An 18,023-nucleotide genomic window follows, 5' to 3' on the forward strand; every position below is an offset into this window, starting at 1 on the left:
ATCTTTCCCCAAATAGTAAAAATCACCTTTTATCACTGATTAAGTCCTTAAATAAAAATGGTAAGGAAGTTGCCGTGTAGCTCAGCAGGGTGAGGAGCCAGCGTGGTCACTGCCGCGGCTCGGGTTGGATCCCGGCCCAGGAGCTTCCACATGCCGTGGGTGTGGCCGAGACCAAGAAACAAAACAGAAGGTTAAAAGACATGAAAATGTTCAACCCGACTAGAAATGAGTCAAGTTCAAATTAAAACCGGATGCGCATTACGCTCCACTTTTTATCCAATTAGCAAAGTTCAGAAACTCTTAAGTGGTCCTGTTGGTGAGAAGTGAGTTGGTAGGACACAGCCAGACGGCCGTTGGAAACTACATAGAGAAAGCCTGGGTAGATCCACCAGAAGGAGCCTTTCAAAATGAGGAAGAAGACATTTATTTACATCGAAGGACACTCGTGATTTGCTGACCCAGGCGGGTCACAGCAGCAGATGTGCAGCAGTGCCATCTGCGCAGGGTTCTCTTGTGTGTTTGTGCACAGACGGGCTCACGGACCGACAAGACCTTTAGGAAGACACCTACGAACATCTTCAGAGCCGGCAGCCACGGGCAGGTAGGATTCTGAGGATGTTTCATTTCATTCTGCTTTACTTTCTGATTTGTCGGCAGTGTATCGGTTTTATAATAATTGTTTAATGACAGAACTATGGGCCATATCATGTTTATATCCCTATGGAAGATTAAAAAAAAACAAACCACACTGCTATTTAGTGGCAAGCAGAAACAACAAAACCTTGAGAAAAAAGCATAGCATGTGTCAGGAGACCAATTTAATTGCATATTATGTATAAAGAGATTACACACTCACATTAAAAAGATTCAAGTACGGATCTTAACAATTACATGCGCGTATCTACCTTGTCATTAGCTTTATTTTCTTATTTATTTATGTTTCTATGGCCATGCCCACAGCACATGGAAGTTCCCAGGCCAGGAAGTGAATCTGAGCCGCAACTGGGGCTTATGCCACAGCTGCAGCAACGGCGGATTCCTTAACCCACTGCGCCAGGCTGGGGATCAAACCCACACATCCACCGTGAACCGAGCCGCTTGAGTCAGGTTTTTAACCCACTGCACCAAAGCGGGAACTCCTCATGTGCTTTACACATTAAAACATAAATGTCTGGATAGAACTTGATCTGCAAATAAACAAAAAGTAGGCCGCAATGATAATATTGAGTCCTGCGAGGTAGAATTAGCAGCAAAAAGCCGTCAATGCATCAGGGGTTCTTACATCGGTAAGAGGTGCAAGCATGAGGAAAGCGGATCATGGACTTGTGTATAACCAGTTACAGAGAATGAAGATCAAAAAGCAAAACCAGACAGGCCATGGGCATAATTTAATAGAGTTGCGGTAGGAAAAAAGTCTTTATTAGATCTCTCAGCCTTTGACACAAGGAAGTAAAATTAAAGAGCAGATACTGGAGTTCCCACTGTGGCACAGCGGTAATGAACCCAACTAATATCCATGAGGATGTGGGTTCAATCCCTGGCCTCACTCAGTGGGTTAAGGATCCAGTGTTGCTGAGTGCTGTGGTGTAGGTCACAGACATGGCTCGGATCCCGTGTTGCTGTGGCTGTGGTGTAGGCCGGCAGCGGCAGCTCCATTTCAAACCCCTAGCTTGGGAACCTCCAGAAGCCGTGGGTGCGGCCCTGAAAAAAATAATAACAAAATAAAGAGCAGATACTGATGTAAGTAAAAAGACATTATTGAGGGACATTCGATTCCAAAAGAGAATTCACTGTTTACATGACTCCATGGTGCTTTCACAAAAATGAGTACATAGTAAGCTACACAGAGCACTGGATTACAGAAAACAAAGCTCATACAGGCTACAGATGAAATTAGAAGTAAATGAGGTACTTGTGAAAGGCTAGCAAGAAAAACAAGAAGCACCCGTACCTTTCTAGCCACGGCTTCTTCGCTGAGCTTTCTCCTTGAGCTCTGGGCCTGGGTACGTAACTGTCTACTGCCATGGCCACCTGCAGGCCCACAGGCATCACCCCGAATCTCTTCCCTACTTCCTTCATCCGTGGAGCCCTCGGCAAGCCCTGTGTGGTGAAGAGCGCCTCCCCCGCTGACGTGTCCAGGCAGCTGACAGAGTGACTGCGACTGCGACTGCCATTGTTGGCCTCAGCTCCTCGTTGTCCCCAGCTTCCATACCCGCTGCCATCACCAGGTCGCACACAGCCTACCTCATGGCTCCCTTTCGTCATGTGGGCCCCCCCAGCCTGTTGTTTCCCAAGTTGGCTGCCAGACAGCGCTTCAGAAATGCTAAATTTCTTTGCAGTGAGCACTCCCAGGGCCCATCTTTTTTTTTTTTTTTTTTTTTTTACATTACTGTATTCCTGATATTTAGCATAGTAAGTATCTCCTACATCATAGATACTTAGATGTTGACTGAATAAAAAGGAGGACACAGGAGTTCTCTTGTGGTGCAGCAGGTTAAGGATCCAGCACTGTCACTGCAGTGGCTTGGGTCGCTGCTGTAGCTTGGGTTCGGTCCCTGGCCCGGGAACTCCTACATGCTACGGTCATGGCCAAAAAACAGAGGACACGAAAGCAAATTTTCTTCTTAAAAACATGGCCATTTCTAGTACACTTCCAATTTAAAATAATTTTTGTTGGCCACACCTGTGGCATGCGGAAGTTCCCGGGCCAAGGATCGAACTCATGCCACAGCAGTGACAATCCTGATCCTTAACTGCTAGGCCACCAGGGAACTCCAAAATAATTTACCTTGATGCTTACACTTTATTAATGGAGTGTGGCTTCCCACCACCGCCATGGAGCAGCTCTGATAGATTTGAGTGGTGGTGGGAACAGGTTCATCCAGGGGACTCTCATGGTAAAGGCGGTTAGGCCCAGAGATTTGGGCCCTGTAGGAGAACTGAAAAAATCCCTAATCTTTATGGATATATGGAAAGATTTGTCAGGGACAGTCCAAGTGCTTTCAATAAATCTGTCAGTGTTATGTGTGTATGTGTGTTTAGGATTCGAAGATGTAGCTATGAGCTACAAACACGAAGGAGTTTAACAAAGCCGTCCCATGTCCTAGGGACAATTTTTCTCTTATGTCTGCAAGCCAGTTGCTGGGTGGTTCCATTTTTATTGAGCCAGGCCAGTATTTTTCTCTCCTATGGAGGAGTCCCCTTTTTCATGCTTTGGAACTGGAATTTCAAAATACAGATAGTCAAAGGCATGCTCGCTGTTGAGGTCTCCTATAAAACACCTGATTCGGTGAGCAAGTATCAGCTCTGTCAAGTATTCCTTTAAGAAAAGCTTTATTGTACATTTCACGTCCATGTAAAAATAGGGATAGTGATGGGACGTCACCCAGCATCAGGAATTATCAGCTCATAACCTGCCTTGTTTTGTCCACACTCTCCCCCACATCTCCCACCTCCCATGTTGTTTGGAGCAAATCTGATAGATCATTTAATCTATGAACAGGTCAGTATGTATATCTAAAAGATAAAGAAACGTTTTAAAAAGTAACCATACCATTATCACACCTCAAAACTTAGTAAGTCATTTTAATGTCTGTATTCCTAAGAGGTCTTTTGGGCCAAGGATGAAACCTGTGCCACACCAGTGACCCCAGCCACAGTGGTGACAACACTGGATTCCCACCCGCTTGGCCACCGGGGAACTCCACAGAATTCATTTTTAACACCGTGGTGTCATGAGAGAAACCAGGGCTCCTGGGAGAAATGACTGATTGCAGGACGAGGACAGGGAATATACAGCTGGAGTCTGGCGCGTCTTCGTATCAGAAGGATGCGCTCCACAAAAGCACAGCGATGAGATAGATCAGAGGGACGCAGGAGCCAATGGAAAGCGCCTCCAGTGGCCACATCTGGAAAGGCCTGAGCAACAGAATGAAGTAGTAGTGGATGATAACCCAGCGCCTCAAGGAAGTATCCCTGAGTCCATAGCGCTGGAAAGCGGTGACTGGAGAGGGACACAAACGAGGGAGGACAGACGAACTGTGCAGACGAATCCCGAATCAGGTGAACACTCAGCCTCCAGGGAGCGGAGCCTCACTCCCCAGCCCTTCCGTGTGTGCTGTGCAGAGAGGTATGTGCTTCCTTCCAAAGAGGACAGCGTGGAAAGGGCCAAAGGAGGAACTGGACAGTGACCAACACGGCCTCAGCCAGGGGGTCAGCGTCAGCGTCAGCAACGAGAAGTCATGGTGACAGTATGTGCCCTTGATATGTGACGAGAATGGCCCCTTATCCCTGTGGTTTTCTTCCCCCAAACCCGTGACCCTAGTTTCATCATGAGGAAAATCAGCAAACAAATGCCAGCTGAAGAACATTCTGCAAAACACCTGACCAGCACGCCTCAGAACTGCCCAGGTCATCAAAAACAAGGCAAGTCTGAGAAACCATCACAGCCGAGAGGAGCCCAAGGAGACCTGATGACTGAACATAATAGGGTTTCTTGGATGGGATCCTGGAACAGAAAAAGGTGACTAGTAAGGAAGTGTGAATCCATTGTAGGCTTTTGTTGATCATAATGGATCAATACGGATTCATTAGATGTGGCAAATGTGCCACAATACAAGCTGCTAATGACCGGGAAGATGGCTGTGGGTACTCTCTTGACTCTCTTAGCAATTTTTCTATACATTGCAGCTGTTCTAGAATGAAACGTTTATTAAAAAGTTCATTATATCCTACATTCATGTAATATTCAAATTCCTAATCATCTCCAATATTATATTTCTTTTTAAATGTTTTGTATCTTCCTGTAATTGTCTGTTACAAAGCTGCCCAACGGAAATGTAATGCCAGCTACATATATAATTTTAGCCCTCTGTTTTTAAAGGCCCGACCTCTCAAATCGGAGTTGTGAAAAACTTTTCCAGAAGTCCCAGTGAGATTTTGAGGGAGCGGATGCCCCTCCTTGAAAAGGAAACGATGCAAAGTTTCTTCTTGGTGCATGAAATATTTGATAAGCGCAACCTGCTCTGGTAGGGAGTTTGAGATCTTTTCTCCGAGGAGGGCCTGGGCCTTGTCTTCACGCGTCTGTCCGTGTTCGTGCATGACTGAATGAGGTCAACTCCCAGGAAGACTAGGAGTCGCAGCATACGCTTTTCGGTGAAGTTACGCATGTATGTGTAGATTGATTTCTTCTTCCCTTTTATTCCTTTAAAAACACTTGGCTGTTGCTTGCATTTCCAATCCACGCAAAATTAGCTCGGCAAATTGATCTGTGATGTACAATCAGCAGATGAGCGTCACCGTTTATCCGTGTCCATTAAGCGAGGCTTCCTGCTTTCCAAGGTTGCATCTGGGCTTTAGGAATTTTTGCATCAGTACATTTCAGAAGTTAGCATGGATGCTGGCAAAATCAATAGCAATGTTTCTGTCAGAAGAAGTGCAGGAACCCAAGGAATGACCCTGGTCGGAAAAGAGTGTCCTGAAATGCTTGAGTCTGTCAGTGACACCAGGGGCCTACGGGAGGGCACTGGCCAGGGCGGGCGATGGCAGCCCTCAGCATTGAGTCCCACTCCAGACATTGCCAAATCTTTATATTACCTGCTAAAAGGATACACTTGTAATGATAATGCAAAGAACTTGAAGCTTTAGTATGACATAGTAATAACTGAACTGCCGGATTAAGAAGTGGTTTTGGACGTTACACTTGGGTTGGTTACATTGCTGGTGTAACAAATCAGTGCTGACATGTCAGTGGCTTTGCTTTACTCTCAGGAGTCTCCATAGCTGCTGCTTCTTTTGTGTGACTCTACCCATGTTTCACATGGCCTCCAAGAGTCTTTTTGTTGCTCAGAGCTGACATGTGGCATTCCTACTTGGAGCCCACTGGTACAACCGGTTATGTGGCCACTGCTTATATGCAGTGGCTTTCTCAAGAAGAGCAAGAAAAAAAATGGAAGATTTAGTGAACACAAAACACTATTTCTGCCACAAGGCTTTAAACATTTTTTCAGGCTCAAATGATTGCAGATGTGCTTTGGGGCTGGGCCAGGATGGGGCCCTAACTGGGAGAAGCGGGCTGGGTACAACCAGCTGGGAGGAGCAGAGGTGTGCACAGGTGTCTGGCTGGAGCCCACCTGTTGCCAGGCAAGGTTTTGAGTCTTACCTTACAGTTCCACCAATTTTCCAAAAGCAAGTGAAAAGCACATTAAAAAAACAATTTTTTCTTTGTCTTTTTGTCCTCTTTAGGGCTGTACCCGTGGCATATGGAGGTTCCCAGGCTAGGGGTCGAATCAGAGCTGTTGTTGCCAGCCTACACCACAGCCACAGCCACGCCAGATATGAGTTGCGTCTGTGACCTACACCACACCTCATGGCAACACTGGATCCTTAACCCACTGAGTGAGGCCAAGGATTGAATCTTTGTCCTCATGGATGCCAGTTGGATTAGTTTCCGCTGAGCCACGACGGGAACGCCCAATCTCCTAATTTTAAAATGTAGGCTTCAGTGTATGAAAGCACAGGCCCAACAAAATGTGCTTGCAGGCATAATTGGACCTAGTGCCACCAACGTTAAGATCTTAGCTCTCTGGCTTAGGAACTTGGGATTTTGTTCTTTCTGCCTTTTTTTTTTTTTTTTTTTTTGCTTTTGTCCTTTTAGGGCCGCACCCGCGGCATATGGAGGTTCCCAGGCCAGGGGTCAAATCAGAGCTGTAGATGCCGGCCTACACGACAGCCACAGCAACGCCAGATCTGAGCCGTGTCTGGAACCTCCACCACAGCTCACGGCAACGCCGGATCCCCAACCCACTGAGCAAGGTCAGGGATTGAACCCACAACCTCATGGTTCCTAGGTGGATTCATTAACCACTGAGTCACGACAGGAACTCCTGGAAGTTGGGATTTTGAATGGCCCTTTATTTACCCGTGAGGTAGAGCCAACCTCAACTTTCTAAGACAAATCTGGCTCTGCCTGTGAGCATCCCCTCAGTCCACCCTGGTCCAGGTCCAAATCCTTCATCCTCGCACAAGCTCAGCTGACCACTGGAGCACTCACGGCAGGTAGAGCACAACAGAGTCCTTGCGTTCCAAGTCATCGCCAGGCTACATAATCTTGGGTCACGTGGCAAAGCACAAAGTGGTGAGAAACCCGGAGGGGTGTTGGGGATTAATTACCAACTTGGAAGAGGAAAGCCCTTAGGTCGGCTTGGGGTGGATCGCAAGGGCTGTGGGACGCAATTCAAAGATTACAAACGAGGGAAGGGTCACACCATCAGACCTGGGTTCTGGACGGATCATTCGGGCAGCTTTGGGGGCAGGAGGAGAGCTCTGGCAAACAGCCAGATGCCCTGGACCCTCCATGGAACCCCCCCCCCACGTGCTGTCTTTGGGGGTGACCGTGGTGATTCCATTCTTTTTCTGAGCTCTTCTTGGAAGAGGAGGTGTCCCTCTGAGGGTGGCCCGAGCTGTCGGGTCCCTGGCAGGCAGCCGGCAGTCCCGCACCACCACCTTCCCTTTCAAGTGGCCTCGCCGGTCCCTTTCCAGATGGCCCCACGTCTGGGCGGCCCAGCTCTTGGCAGGGGGCTTCGATGCACCTTCGGGCGGGCGGGAAGGACACAGCCAGGCCCCCAGAAGCCTTGCTGGCAGGGATCTGGCATCCAGGCGGCAGGCCCTGGTGCACCGCGTTCAGGAGCAGAACGTTCTGGGCCCGGCGGGGAGGCCGCGGGTGCGGCGGCCACTTGTTAGCACCAAAGGGTGAAGGGGTGCGGATGGGTCTCCCCCCAGCCCAGGCACCCAGGAGCCACGCACGGCAGCCAGGAAACCACAAGGGACGTGGTCACCGCGGAAAGAAGGCAGGGGAGGAGAGGCCCCGAGTTCTGCATCCTCTGACAGCCACCACCTGGGTGGGTGCGGGGTATGGGGGGGAGTGGGGGCGCCGCAGGGCTCCCAGGAGCTGGGGTCTCAGGCCCAGACTCAGCCTGGGAGGCAGACAAGCTGTTGTCACCCTGACCTCTCCCGCCGCCACCTCTTGGTAGGTCATGCAGCAGTAGAGCGGTTGGCTTTTATTTAACCTGTGTCCTCCCTCCAAGCCTTTCCTATTCTCAGCCCCCATCGTAGCCCCATCTCCCCACCCCCCCGCCCGCTCCCGTCTCTGTTACCCACACACCCCCACCCCTGGGCGTTAATGAACCGCTGAGAGCCGCTGTGTTCTGCGCAAGTCCTGGGCCTTCCAAGAGAAGGAAGCTGGTCCCGGGCGCCAGGGCGGCAGCGCCCCCGCGCGGGCAGGGTGGGGAGCAGTGGGTGAGGACGGTGGCCGCTGCCCCGGCCGCCCTCCCTCGGGGGCAGTGGCTGGTCTGGGCCCCGGGCTCCCCAGCTCGCCCGCCCTTCCTCCTCCCGCTCTCCGGAGGACCACGCCTTCCGTCCTCCTCTCCGTTGCCTCCCGAGAGCCCCACCCACTTTCTCTGCTCTGTTTTTCTCACCCCCGCGAACCTTGGGGTCGTGGCTTCAGCTCCATGCGCTGGGGAGCGTGCGGGGTCCTCAGCTTCTCTTTTCGCCTTTAAGAGAAGCTGGAGAGGCCTGGGCCGGCGAGCCTCTCTCCCTGGCTTTGCTGGAACAAGTTCTCCCGGACTGAAAGGTGAGGAGGTGCCTTCCTGAAAACCTGGGCCCTCCAGCATTTTCCATCTGGAGCCTTCTCACGGATGTCCTAAGATGCCCACAGACCAGCCTCCTCCGGGGGACTGAGGTCTCTAAGCCGGTGCCTGTGTCAGGACCACTTCCGGGAGGGAGGGCCCTGCGGGTGTCGCCGTGGCTGCCGGCAGAGGGCGCTGTCGCCCCAGCTCAGCCGGAGCGGGTCCAGGGTGGTTTTGCCCCAGCGGGCCTGCAGCGAAGCTGAGGCTGTTCTGACTTTTTGGTCGGTTGCTTTGCTGCAGAGGCTCCTTTTCCTGTGGCGGGGAGGTTAACAGCGAGAAGAGCAAGGCATTCCTTGTGTATCCTCAGCCCACAAACCCTTTTCTCTAGTTATTTCAAATACAGTTGCCCCCAGTTTGTCTAGTGGCTGTGCTAGACTGTGTTGAAACGGCACTCAAAAGGGGGGGGGGCTCAAGAAAGCGCTCAGTGAAAAAAGAAAGTGCTGTTATCTCTTGTAAAGAGAATTTATATTTCTAATTCAAGTAAAAGGTTTATCTTTTCTGAGACGTCAGAAAAGTATAGGAAGGGTTTGATAAAAGGGAATTCAGCTCTGGATGCTTTTGTATGCTTAACTCAGAGAACAGTCCCACTGCCCTGCTCATCAGGCTGCAGGCTTCTGGGGCTGCACAGCCCCACGGAGCCACTACAGAGGTGGCCCTGGGGCCGGGCGGTGGCCTCTGGACACGGCCTGTCCTTGGAGCACCCCCACCGCCCAGAGCTCTAGCCACTGCGGCAGGAGATGTAGGGGCTGGTGGGCCGAGTGCGCCTCCTTCTTGCAGGCATCTGCCTTATGTCATCAGCCCCCACGAGAAGGGCTGCTGAGTCATGGCTTTCCAGACAGGAATCCAAAGCAGAGCGAGGCTCCAGAACACACGCCACCGATTCTGTGGCCAGTCTTGCCCTTGAGATTTTTTTTCTCATAACCCGTGCCTCTTTTTCTCCTATTCTAACGAGTCCATTTTCCTGATGATGACCAAGTGACCAACCTGTCTCTCGGGCCCCAAGGAGGGACAATGAGATGACACTGAGGTTGCTTCCACTATTAATTAGTCAGTAGGCTGGAGGAGGGCATGGAAGTGCCTGGCTGGAAAGCCACCTCTGTGGAGCAAAGAGGAATCTCAAAAAGAAAGGCTTTGTAAAATCAGGCGTCTCCATGACTCTTGTTGGCCTTGCTCTCTGCTCCTATCTGTAAACAAGCATAACAGGAAGTCATTTATTGAGCATTCTGCCCTTGGTACTCGGAACGTGCGAATGCGGGTACTCGCAGATTCGGTATTGCTCCCATTTTACGAACGGGGAAATGAGGGCAGAGAGGTTAAGGGACCTGTCCGGAGTCACACAGCTCGGAGAGAAGGGAGGTGGGAAGTGAATCCGGGCCGTGTAACTCTGAAGCTGGCACTCCTAACCTCTGTCCAGGGCTCTGGCCACCCCGTCCCTTAGCTGCAGTGACGCAGACTTCCTAGAGCTGCTACAGAAACATCTTGCGTGTGGGTATTTTCCGCATTTCAAGATACAGCGATGTCCAGCTTCAAAGTTTCATTCCTTCAGCTGAAAGATTTAGAATAGTCTCGTTTTATTATAACCCGGTGGGGTACATAAGATGATGAATTGAGGCACAGAAAGAAACTACTGGAGCTCCTTGTATTTATTTCATTCTTTGAACATGTTGACTTTTGCACATATTTTATAATCTGTGTGTTTATAGGCCATGCCTGTAACTTACAAATACATCCACACACTCTGAGATGAATGCCAAAAATGTTTCTTTGTATACCACTGATGAGATTTTGACTATGGTTTGCTTTATGTTCTAAGTATATTTCTAGAAGAGTGTAGAAACCACATTTGAAGAATCCACCTTGTTTTGAAGCAGATTGAACCGTATGATTTAAAAGAATCGATCAGGAGATCTTTTTTTTTTTTTTTTTCCCAAAGTGAGTTATAGGTTCCAGAGATTTCTGTCCCATGTGTCTAGATTTCTGCGTGCTGTACTGATTGGTGAGGAAGAGCATACTTGTACTTTCCCTGTGGGTTCAGTTCAGAACCCACACATTTATTGGGGGCCCCCTAAATGCCAAGCACTGTGCTACATAGGTGAGACAGAGAGGCCCTAACCTTGGCCCTGGAGGAGTTTGTGGTTTAGTGGGGTGGACAGGGACAGGCTCATTTTTTTTTTTTCCGTCTTTTTAGGGCCGCTCCCGCGGCAAATGGAGGTTCCCAGGCTGGGGGTCTAATTGGGGCTGTAGCCGCCGGCCTACGCCAGAGCCACAGCAACTCGGGATCTGAGCCATGTTTTCAAACTACACCATAGCTCATGGCAACACTGGATCCTTAACCAGGGAGGCCAGGGATTGAACCTGAGTCCTCATGGATGCTAGTCAGATTCGGTTCTGCTGAACCACGATGGGAACTCCAGAGACAGGCTCACAATGGAATGAGGCGGACAAGACACGAGATGCTCTGAGTATGCACGTGCTGCCGTGGGAGGGTTGGGGGGGCTGGCTCTTAGCTTACGCTGGAGCAGTCATGGAAAGCTTTCCGGAGGAGGTGTTGTTTGGAGCTAAGTCTTAAAGGATTAGAAGGAGTAAGAAGGTGAGGAGGGAGTGTCAGGGTGCTCAAGGGTAGACCCACAGAGGTTTGTGCTGGAAACTGTCAAGCTTCCGTATTCCTGGAGCTTACACAGAGGTGGTCTGGGGCCTGCTCTCAGGAGGCCTGCGTGGAAGCTTCTGCATGGTTCGGGGGTACATCCAACACCAAATACCTTTTGGCAGCAGAATGATGTGGTGAGGCTTTGTTTTTACCAGAGCTCCTCTCGCAAAAAGTACAGAAGAAGGTTGCAGAGGGAGGGAGCTAAAAGTGGAGACACGGGTCCACCCTCTTCTGAGGCCATTTCAAAAGTCTTGGCAGGGAGTTCCCTTTGCGGCTCAGCAGTTAACGAACCGGACTAGGATCCATGAGGACGCAGGTTCGATCCCTTGGCCTCGTTCAGTGGGTTAAGGATGCAGTGTTGCCGTGAGCTGTGGTGTAGGTCGCAGATGTGGCTTGGATCTGGCGTTGCTGTAGCTGTGGTGTAGACCAGTGGCTACAGCTCTGATTCGACCCCTAGCCTGGGAACCTCCATATGCTGCGGGTGCGGCCCTAAAAACGGGTCTTGGCCACGGGTGATGTGGGCTGAGTTGGGGCCAGCCAGTGTAGAGGAGAGGAATGATGGAGCTGAGCAACGGCGAGGAGAGCACGACAGAGCCCGTGGGAGGGGAAGGCGGGGCAGTGGCCGTGGGGACTGCCGCAGGACCGACCCGACCCGACCAACCGACCGGGAAGAGGGCGGTGGTCAGGGAGGGAGATGCTGAGTTAAGCATCAGGGATGATGCCTGGGGGGACGTCTAGGGCCACCCTGTGAGGATGGCGGCTGGACGGAACCTTGCATGTGGAAAGAGAGCGGGAAGGGCAGGGGTCGTCTGGGCTGGACTAGAGCTGGGGAGGGACACACACCCCCGGGGCAGACGGCGCCGAGGATGAGCAGAGCGGCCGAGGTCCCTGTGGGACGACGGCAACGAGAAGCAGCGCGCGTGGGACAGAGGCAGAGAAGGACACAGCGGCCGCCGCCGCCGCATCTGAGGAGGGGCCCCAGGAAGAGACGTCCGAGAGGCAAGAGGAGGCGGACAGATGTGCCTGGAAAGCTCCGGACGGAGAGAGGCGGAGAGCATCGCCCGGCTCTGAAGGGTCAGGGAGAGGAGGCCTGACAGGCACCCAGGGCTCCGGGGTGATTATTGTCGCTCGTAAAATTCAACAGAAGCAGCACGTCTAGGCGTTCAAAGCGGGGAGGGGTGAGAAAGAGAAGGAGGAAGAAAGCAGGGAAAGGAAGAGGAAGGAAGGAGGGAGGGAGGGAAGGGGGAAGAAGGAACATCAGGAAAGCGGTGATTAAAGCGTCATTACTTTGGAAATGCACACTGTCTCAAGGGGGCTCTGCTGCATCTTAACCTTCCTGGCTGCCCCGAGGGAAGGGCCTAGAGAGTAAATAACCAGGGCAGGTGGGCCGAGGGTCGAAAACGCGGTGTCCTGTCCGTCCAGGGCTTGCACAGATCCCGCTTGACCAAGATCCAGAACCAGCGCAAAGCAGAAGGGCCGACGGTGGCTGAGCCGAGGGCAGGGGCCGGGACAGCGGGCGCTAAGTGAGGAGAGGAGGCTCTCTGGCGCAGGTCCGCCAGCAGCAGGGGAGGCTCCCCCAGCTCCTCTGCCCCGTCACCGTCACCGGAGCAGGGGAAGCCCAGGGCCCAGCCATCCCTTCTATGTCGCCAGCCGGTCTCAGGGCGCTTACAGCCTGAGGGCCGGAGACTCGCTTTGCCCAGCCGTGTCGCTGCCGTGAGCTGCAGAAGCGTGTAGGGAAAGGAGCTGGGGCAGGTGTTCCCAGCCGTGGCCCTGGGGCTGCGCCTCGCAGGGGGGTGAGGAGACACCTGCAGGAGAGCGGGGACCATGCTCTGGGGCGGGCGGGCAGCTTGCGGATGAGAGCCAGCTGGCCAGCAGCGGTTGTCCAGCCATGCCCTGCCATCACCGAAGCTCTGAAGGGACACGATTGGAAGAGATTTTTTTTTTTTTCCTTTTTCATCTGCACCCTCGGCATATGGAAATTCCTGGGCCGGGGACCGAATCTGAGCCTGAGCTTTGACTTATGCCACAGCTGCGGCAACGCCGGATCCTTAACCCACTGCGCTGGGCTGGGGATCGAACCCATGCCTCCACAGAGACAAGCCGGATCATTAAACCACTGGGCCATAGTGGGAACTCTGGAAGAGATTTTTGTGTGAGGCACCAGGGTGGAGAGGGCTCTGGGGACAGGAGAGCCACCCCGGTTGGAGACAAACAGTCCCCTCCCCTGGGCAGCCTGGAGGGCATCATGGCCTCGCAGCGCAGCCCAGGCAGCAAGGCTGGAACAATGACCGAGTCAAGAAAGGGTTTCCTCTGCCAGATGCTTGATGCATTTTGAAAAGATTCCCATTGAAAACAGTTGCAGTAAAAAGTCTCGGAGCTTAAAGAATTAGCCCTCCATTATCTGGCTCGCCCACTGCCTGCTAGTGGCGGTCCCCAGCCGCACAAAGAAAACAGACTGTTCTCATCCACTCTCAAGTACTTTAGAAGCACCATTCACTTACAAAGAGTTGATACCCTCTTTACAAATGATGTTATCCCTGGGTTAAGATGATTCCCCCAAGGACTTCTGCCAGGCAAGACCTTGTTAGCTGGTTTCCATTAGTGCAGTACTTGAAATCATAAAGCTGCATTAAAAAAAAAAAAAACCCAAAAACACTTGTTAACAACAACCAAAAAATCTTAACTCCGAGTCCTGGCCTTGCTTCAAGGAAGCCTGAATTCCTGAGGGCATTTCAACTTTCTCCAGTGCCGCTGTCGCCGCCACCTTGGGGACTGACACCTGCTGACATCCTGTAAGGGGGGGGGGGTAGGGGGCTGAGTTTTGGGGTTGTGAGGATGGCCCTCGGCTCCTTGGATACTTGGCTGTTTCTCTGGCGAGGGACCCGGTCCCCTTCCAGCAGAGGGAGTGACGGCCGGGCTCCTGGCCCGCTCATTCTGAGCTCAGAGGTCATTAAACCGTACGTACCCCGAATGTCCCCTCTACTCTTGGCTAAGATGCGACATAAGATACTGGAAGGCACACTGTCCTGGGAGCCAGAGTCCTGACAGAGAAGGCGCTGAAGAGGACAACCAGAGCTCATGCCAGGGCACGCACGGCCCGCTGTTGCCTGGCAGCTTTCCTCGACCCAGCGCGCAGGCCCTCCCTGCAGGCCGAGGGCCAGGCTGGCGGGACTCCGGACCAGAGCAGCTGCTGCTCTGTGACTTTTTAATATACTGGTCTTCTTCGTGCGACTTCCTCTGAATCAAGAGGCCGTTGGCCAAACAGAGTTTGAACCCTGCTAGGGAAATGGGGAGGACCCAACTGGAAGGCCTGGGAAGCAAACCATTTGGAGGAAGGGATTCCAGATGCCAAGAAATGAGACATGGGGGATGACGGTGGAAGCCAAGTTCTGACCATAAAGGAAAACCTGGGGAAGCCAGCGCGGTGGGGCCCAGTGAGGGTGTATGAACAGGCATGTAACGGATCACAGGTGGCGGGGTCCCACGGGAAGTGGGGCTGTCTCAACAGGCACGTAACGGATCCACGATGGAAGGTCACTATTCGGTGGTTTGCTGGAACCCACACTCAGTTCCCAGTTTCGATCTGGAGTTCTTCTTATTGTTTTTAAAAGATACCAGCTTTTCTTCTTATTGTTTTTAAAAGATACCATAAATCCACCCATGAAAAGCACACCATTCAGTGGTTTTCTTTCTGAGCGTCTTGACGGAGCTGGGCGACCGCTACCACAGTCCATGTTAGAACATCTGCATCGCCTGCGTGGAGTTCTGGACTCACCAAGTAGATGGAGAGGCTGGGGAAGCACAACCAGGATGACAAGGGAGAATAAAGTAGGAGCCCAGAGGCTGCGAGAGGCAATGGGACTTTTGAGTCCGAGGGAAGGAGGCTGGGAAAAGACCGAGTATTTACGCCGGTCGGGGCGCAGTGGAAATGAATCTGACTAGGAACTATGAGGTTGCAGGTTCGATCCCTGGCCTCAGTAGGTTAAGGATCCGGTGTTGTTGTGAGCTGTCGTGTGGGTTGCAGACGTGGCTCCGGTCCCACGTTGCTGTGGCTGTGATGCAGGCCGGCAGCTGCAGCTCCGATTTGACCCCTAGCCTGGGAACCTCCATAAGCCTCGGGTGCGGCCCTAAAAAGCAGAAAAGAAAAAAAATTGGTACTTAAATAGGAAACTACTCAACAGAGGAGGTTTAGCCTTTGTTTCCATTAAGGACAAACAAAAAACTGGGCTTGATTACAGCAAGAAGGATTTAGGTAAAATTTGAGGGGGGAAAAAAAAACACATCCAGCTTCCTGGCAGCATTTGTAAATTCCTGGGTCATGCTGCCCTTGGAAGTAAGACTGTTGAGAAATCATGACAGGGTGAGTTATGAATAAGGGTCCTTTCAGTGTCGTGGTGTTGGTACAGGGCTAAGGCATCCTTTATAACTCGCTGGCTGAGCGAGTGCCTGCCCCTTTTGTGAGGTGGGGTAGTCTTGCTGAATCCCTTTACTAGGGAGATGCTTCTAGAAGACCTTGTTACATGCCAGATGAGGGAGGGCCCTTCGGATGGATGAATGGAGGTTCCCAATAATAGTTTCCTGGTCAGATCAGCTTGAGGTAGCAAACCAGAAAATACGAGTGGGGACCAGAGTTCGGAGCTACCGACCTCTCTTTTGGATTTTCTTGATTAAATTCACTCTTCAAAGAATGTTTGAGCTCCTGCTAGGGGCCGGGTGTTAGAGAGACCCTACAGATAAAGTAGCAGCTCTCAACCAGGGGCGACTTGGCCCCCCAGGGGACTCTTGGCAGTGTCTGGAGACATTTCGTTGCCACAATTGGGGCGAGGGAGGGGGTGCTCCTGGCATCTCACGGGTAGAGATCAGAGATGCTGCTTAACATCCTAGTGTGTACAGGATGGCGCCCTACAACAGAGAAGCATCCAGTCCCGGATGCCAACAGTGCCGAGGTGGAGGAGCCTTGAGATAAATTAAGATTCAGTCCCTGCTCTCCGAGCATCTGGCCTGTTCAGTGCGGTGTTCCATATTCCCGACGCCTTTTGGGACTGAGAGCAATGGTGCTATCCATACCAACGGGTGCATCGCATTCTTACTAACTGACCGGGTTACCAACCCTTCGATGTGACAAAAAGGATTTAGCAGAGAGAGGACAGGATCCAGGCGTCCTTTCGCGTGGTTACCAGCAGCGTGAGCCTACACTTTTATGTGAGTGTCTATACCGAATACAGTTGGATGGAAAATAACCTCCAAGTTGGGTTAACACAGTCAACCTCACCAGTTCCTCCTCTTTAACTTGAACTTGTTCGTAATTTTGGCAGAGCATAGCTGAAATCTCCATTTTGCTTAAAAATCCCCTGGTCTAATAACAGCGGTAGGTGGGACAATTGCACTAGTTTGGAACGAGTTCTTTCGAGTGCTCATATGTACTACATACTATAAAATCACCCATATGTTAATTAAAATCAAATCTCAATTTATTACAATGGCACCCTAAAGACGTCAAATACACCCTATTTCGTTTCGCTGAAGTGGGAGGTCAGTTATTTGACCTGCTGGTAGTATGCTGTTCTGGAAAATTGCCTTTTTTATTTAATGAGGAGTAAAGCCGGCCAGAATGACCTCTAAGGCTTTTTTTCCCCTGCTGTTAAAGTTTTCAGCTTAGCAACTTTCGCGTGTGGCTTTTTAGAGGCTTGGCGTCGGCATCCTTCAGCTTGAAATCCCCCCTTTACCGTGGTGCCAAGTGCTCTGGGCGTTCCAGTTAACTGGAATGGTCTTGAAACTAATTGAAAAAAAAATCTGTAACTCAGACCCTTCACTAATTCATACTGGTTTCTGCCCCCAAAGGATCCAAATTCCTGTGGGTTCATTGGGCTTCAAACCCAATATTTAAGAATCATTGCAAAGTACATATTTTTGAGTTGTTGATGCTTAGAAGCTGAGAGCAGCAAACTCTTCTGAGCCTCAATTTTCTCACTTGTCAAATGAGATCCAAATCCTTTCCTGCTTTGTTTTATTAATTAGGCTATTTATAAAGATAATTACTATATTGACAGCCTCGCTCAGGAATCGGCAGCCTTTCCCCTTCCTCCCTCTCTCCTTCCTTCTTTCCTTCCTCCTCCCCCCCGCCCTTCCTTCTTTTGGAGTTCGGAGTTTTTTTCAGCATTGCAGACATTTTTTCATGCTTAAAAGTGTGACAGTTTTGCCTTTGAACCTAAACAAATGTTTGACCTTGCTTGAGAATTTTCGACTCACTGTCAAGGACTTCCTTGGTTAGGACAGCCACTGTATCCTCTTTTAAATCTTTCTTTTTTCCCTCTAGATCAACTAGTTTTTACTTTACCAGGAGGATCACCATCCCCAAATGTGGATCTTAGTAACGTATGCCAGTTTTTTTTTTTTTTTTTTTTATCATTTCTGAACTGAAGCCAACTGAACCCATCTTGATAAGTCTGAGCAAGCATCAACATTCCTGGGGACGAATCATATTTCCTAAAAGACTCTGAAAAGCTGTTCTTTAGACTAGTTGGCCAAGACACCGTTTCTGAGAAGAGATGGGAAATTAAGTCAAGAGAAAAAGCCTGGAAATCCTGCATGGTTGAAACGTGGAAGGACGTGAGCTGGAGACAGTTGTGATTTGTGGGGAGCTTAGAGTGACCCCAGCTGGCTGAATCAGAATGGAGCGGAACAATGATGGG

General features: G+C 51.0%; 1 protein-coding gene and 1 long non-coding RNA gene across 3 annotated transcripts in view; one reads left to right on the plus strand and one right to left on the minus strand.

Moving 5' to 3' along the window:
- The first annotated feature begins 488 nt into the window (after window positions 1-488).
- Window positions 489-4,731, plus strand: LOC110257835 (uncharacterized). The gene is made up of 2 exons (XR_002340846.2): window positions 489-601; window positions 2,038-4,731. It is a non-coding gene; the product is annotated as an uncharacterized LOC110257835 (long non-coding RNA).
- The window catches only part of RAI2 (retinoic acid induced 2), a 385,424-nt gene continuing 370,717 nt past the window's right edge, over window positions 3,317-18,023 (minus strand). Inside the window, exon 4 of one of the 2 annotated variants that reach the window (XM_085008667.1) lies at window positions 3,317-5,921. In XM_085008667.1, coding sequence (XP_084864793.1) covers window positions 5,909-5,921 — 13 coding nt within the window. In that variant the 3' untranslated portion in view covers window positions 3,317-5,908. The remainder of the gene's footprint in view (window positions 5,922-18,023) is intronic. The other variant, XM_085008666.1, reaches the window with a different exon arrangement.

The sequence above is a fragment of the Sus scrofa genome, chromosome X (assembly GCF_054392235.1).
Source record: "Sus scrofa isolate SSC_HxYL_T2T_F1_AM1 chromosome X, Sscrofa_HxYL_maternal_Yorkshire_Landrace_v2.0, whole genome shotgun sequence".
NCBI lineage: Eukaryota > Metazoa > Chordata > Mammalia > Artiodactyla > Suidae > Sus > Sus scrofa.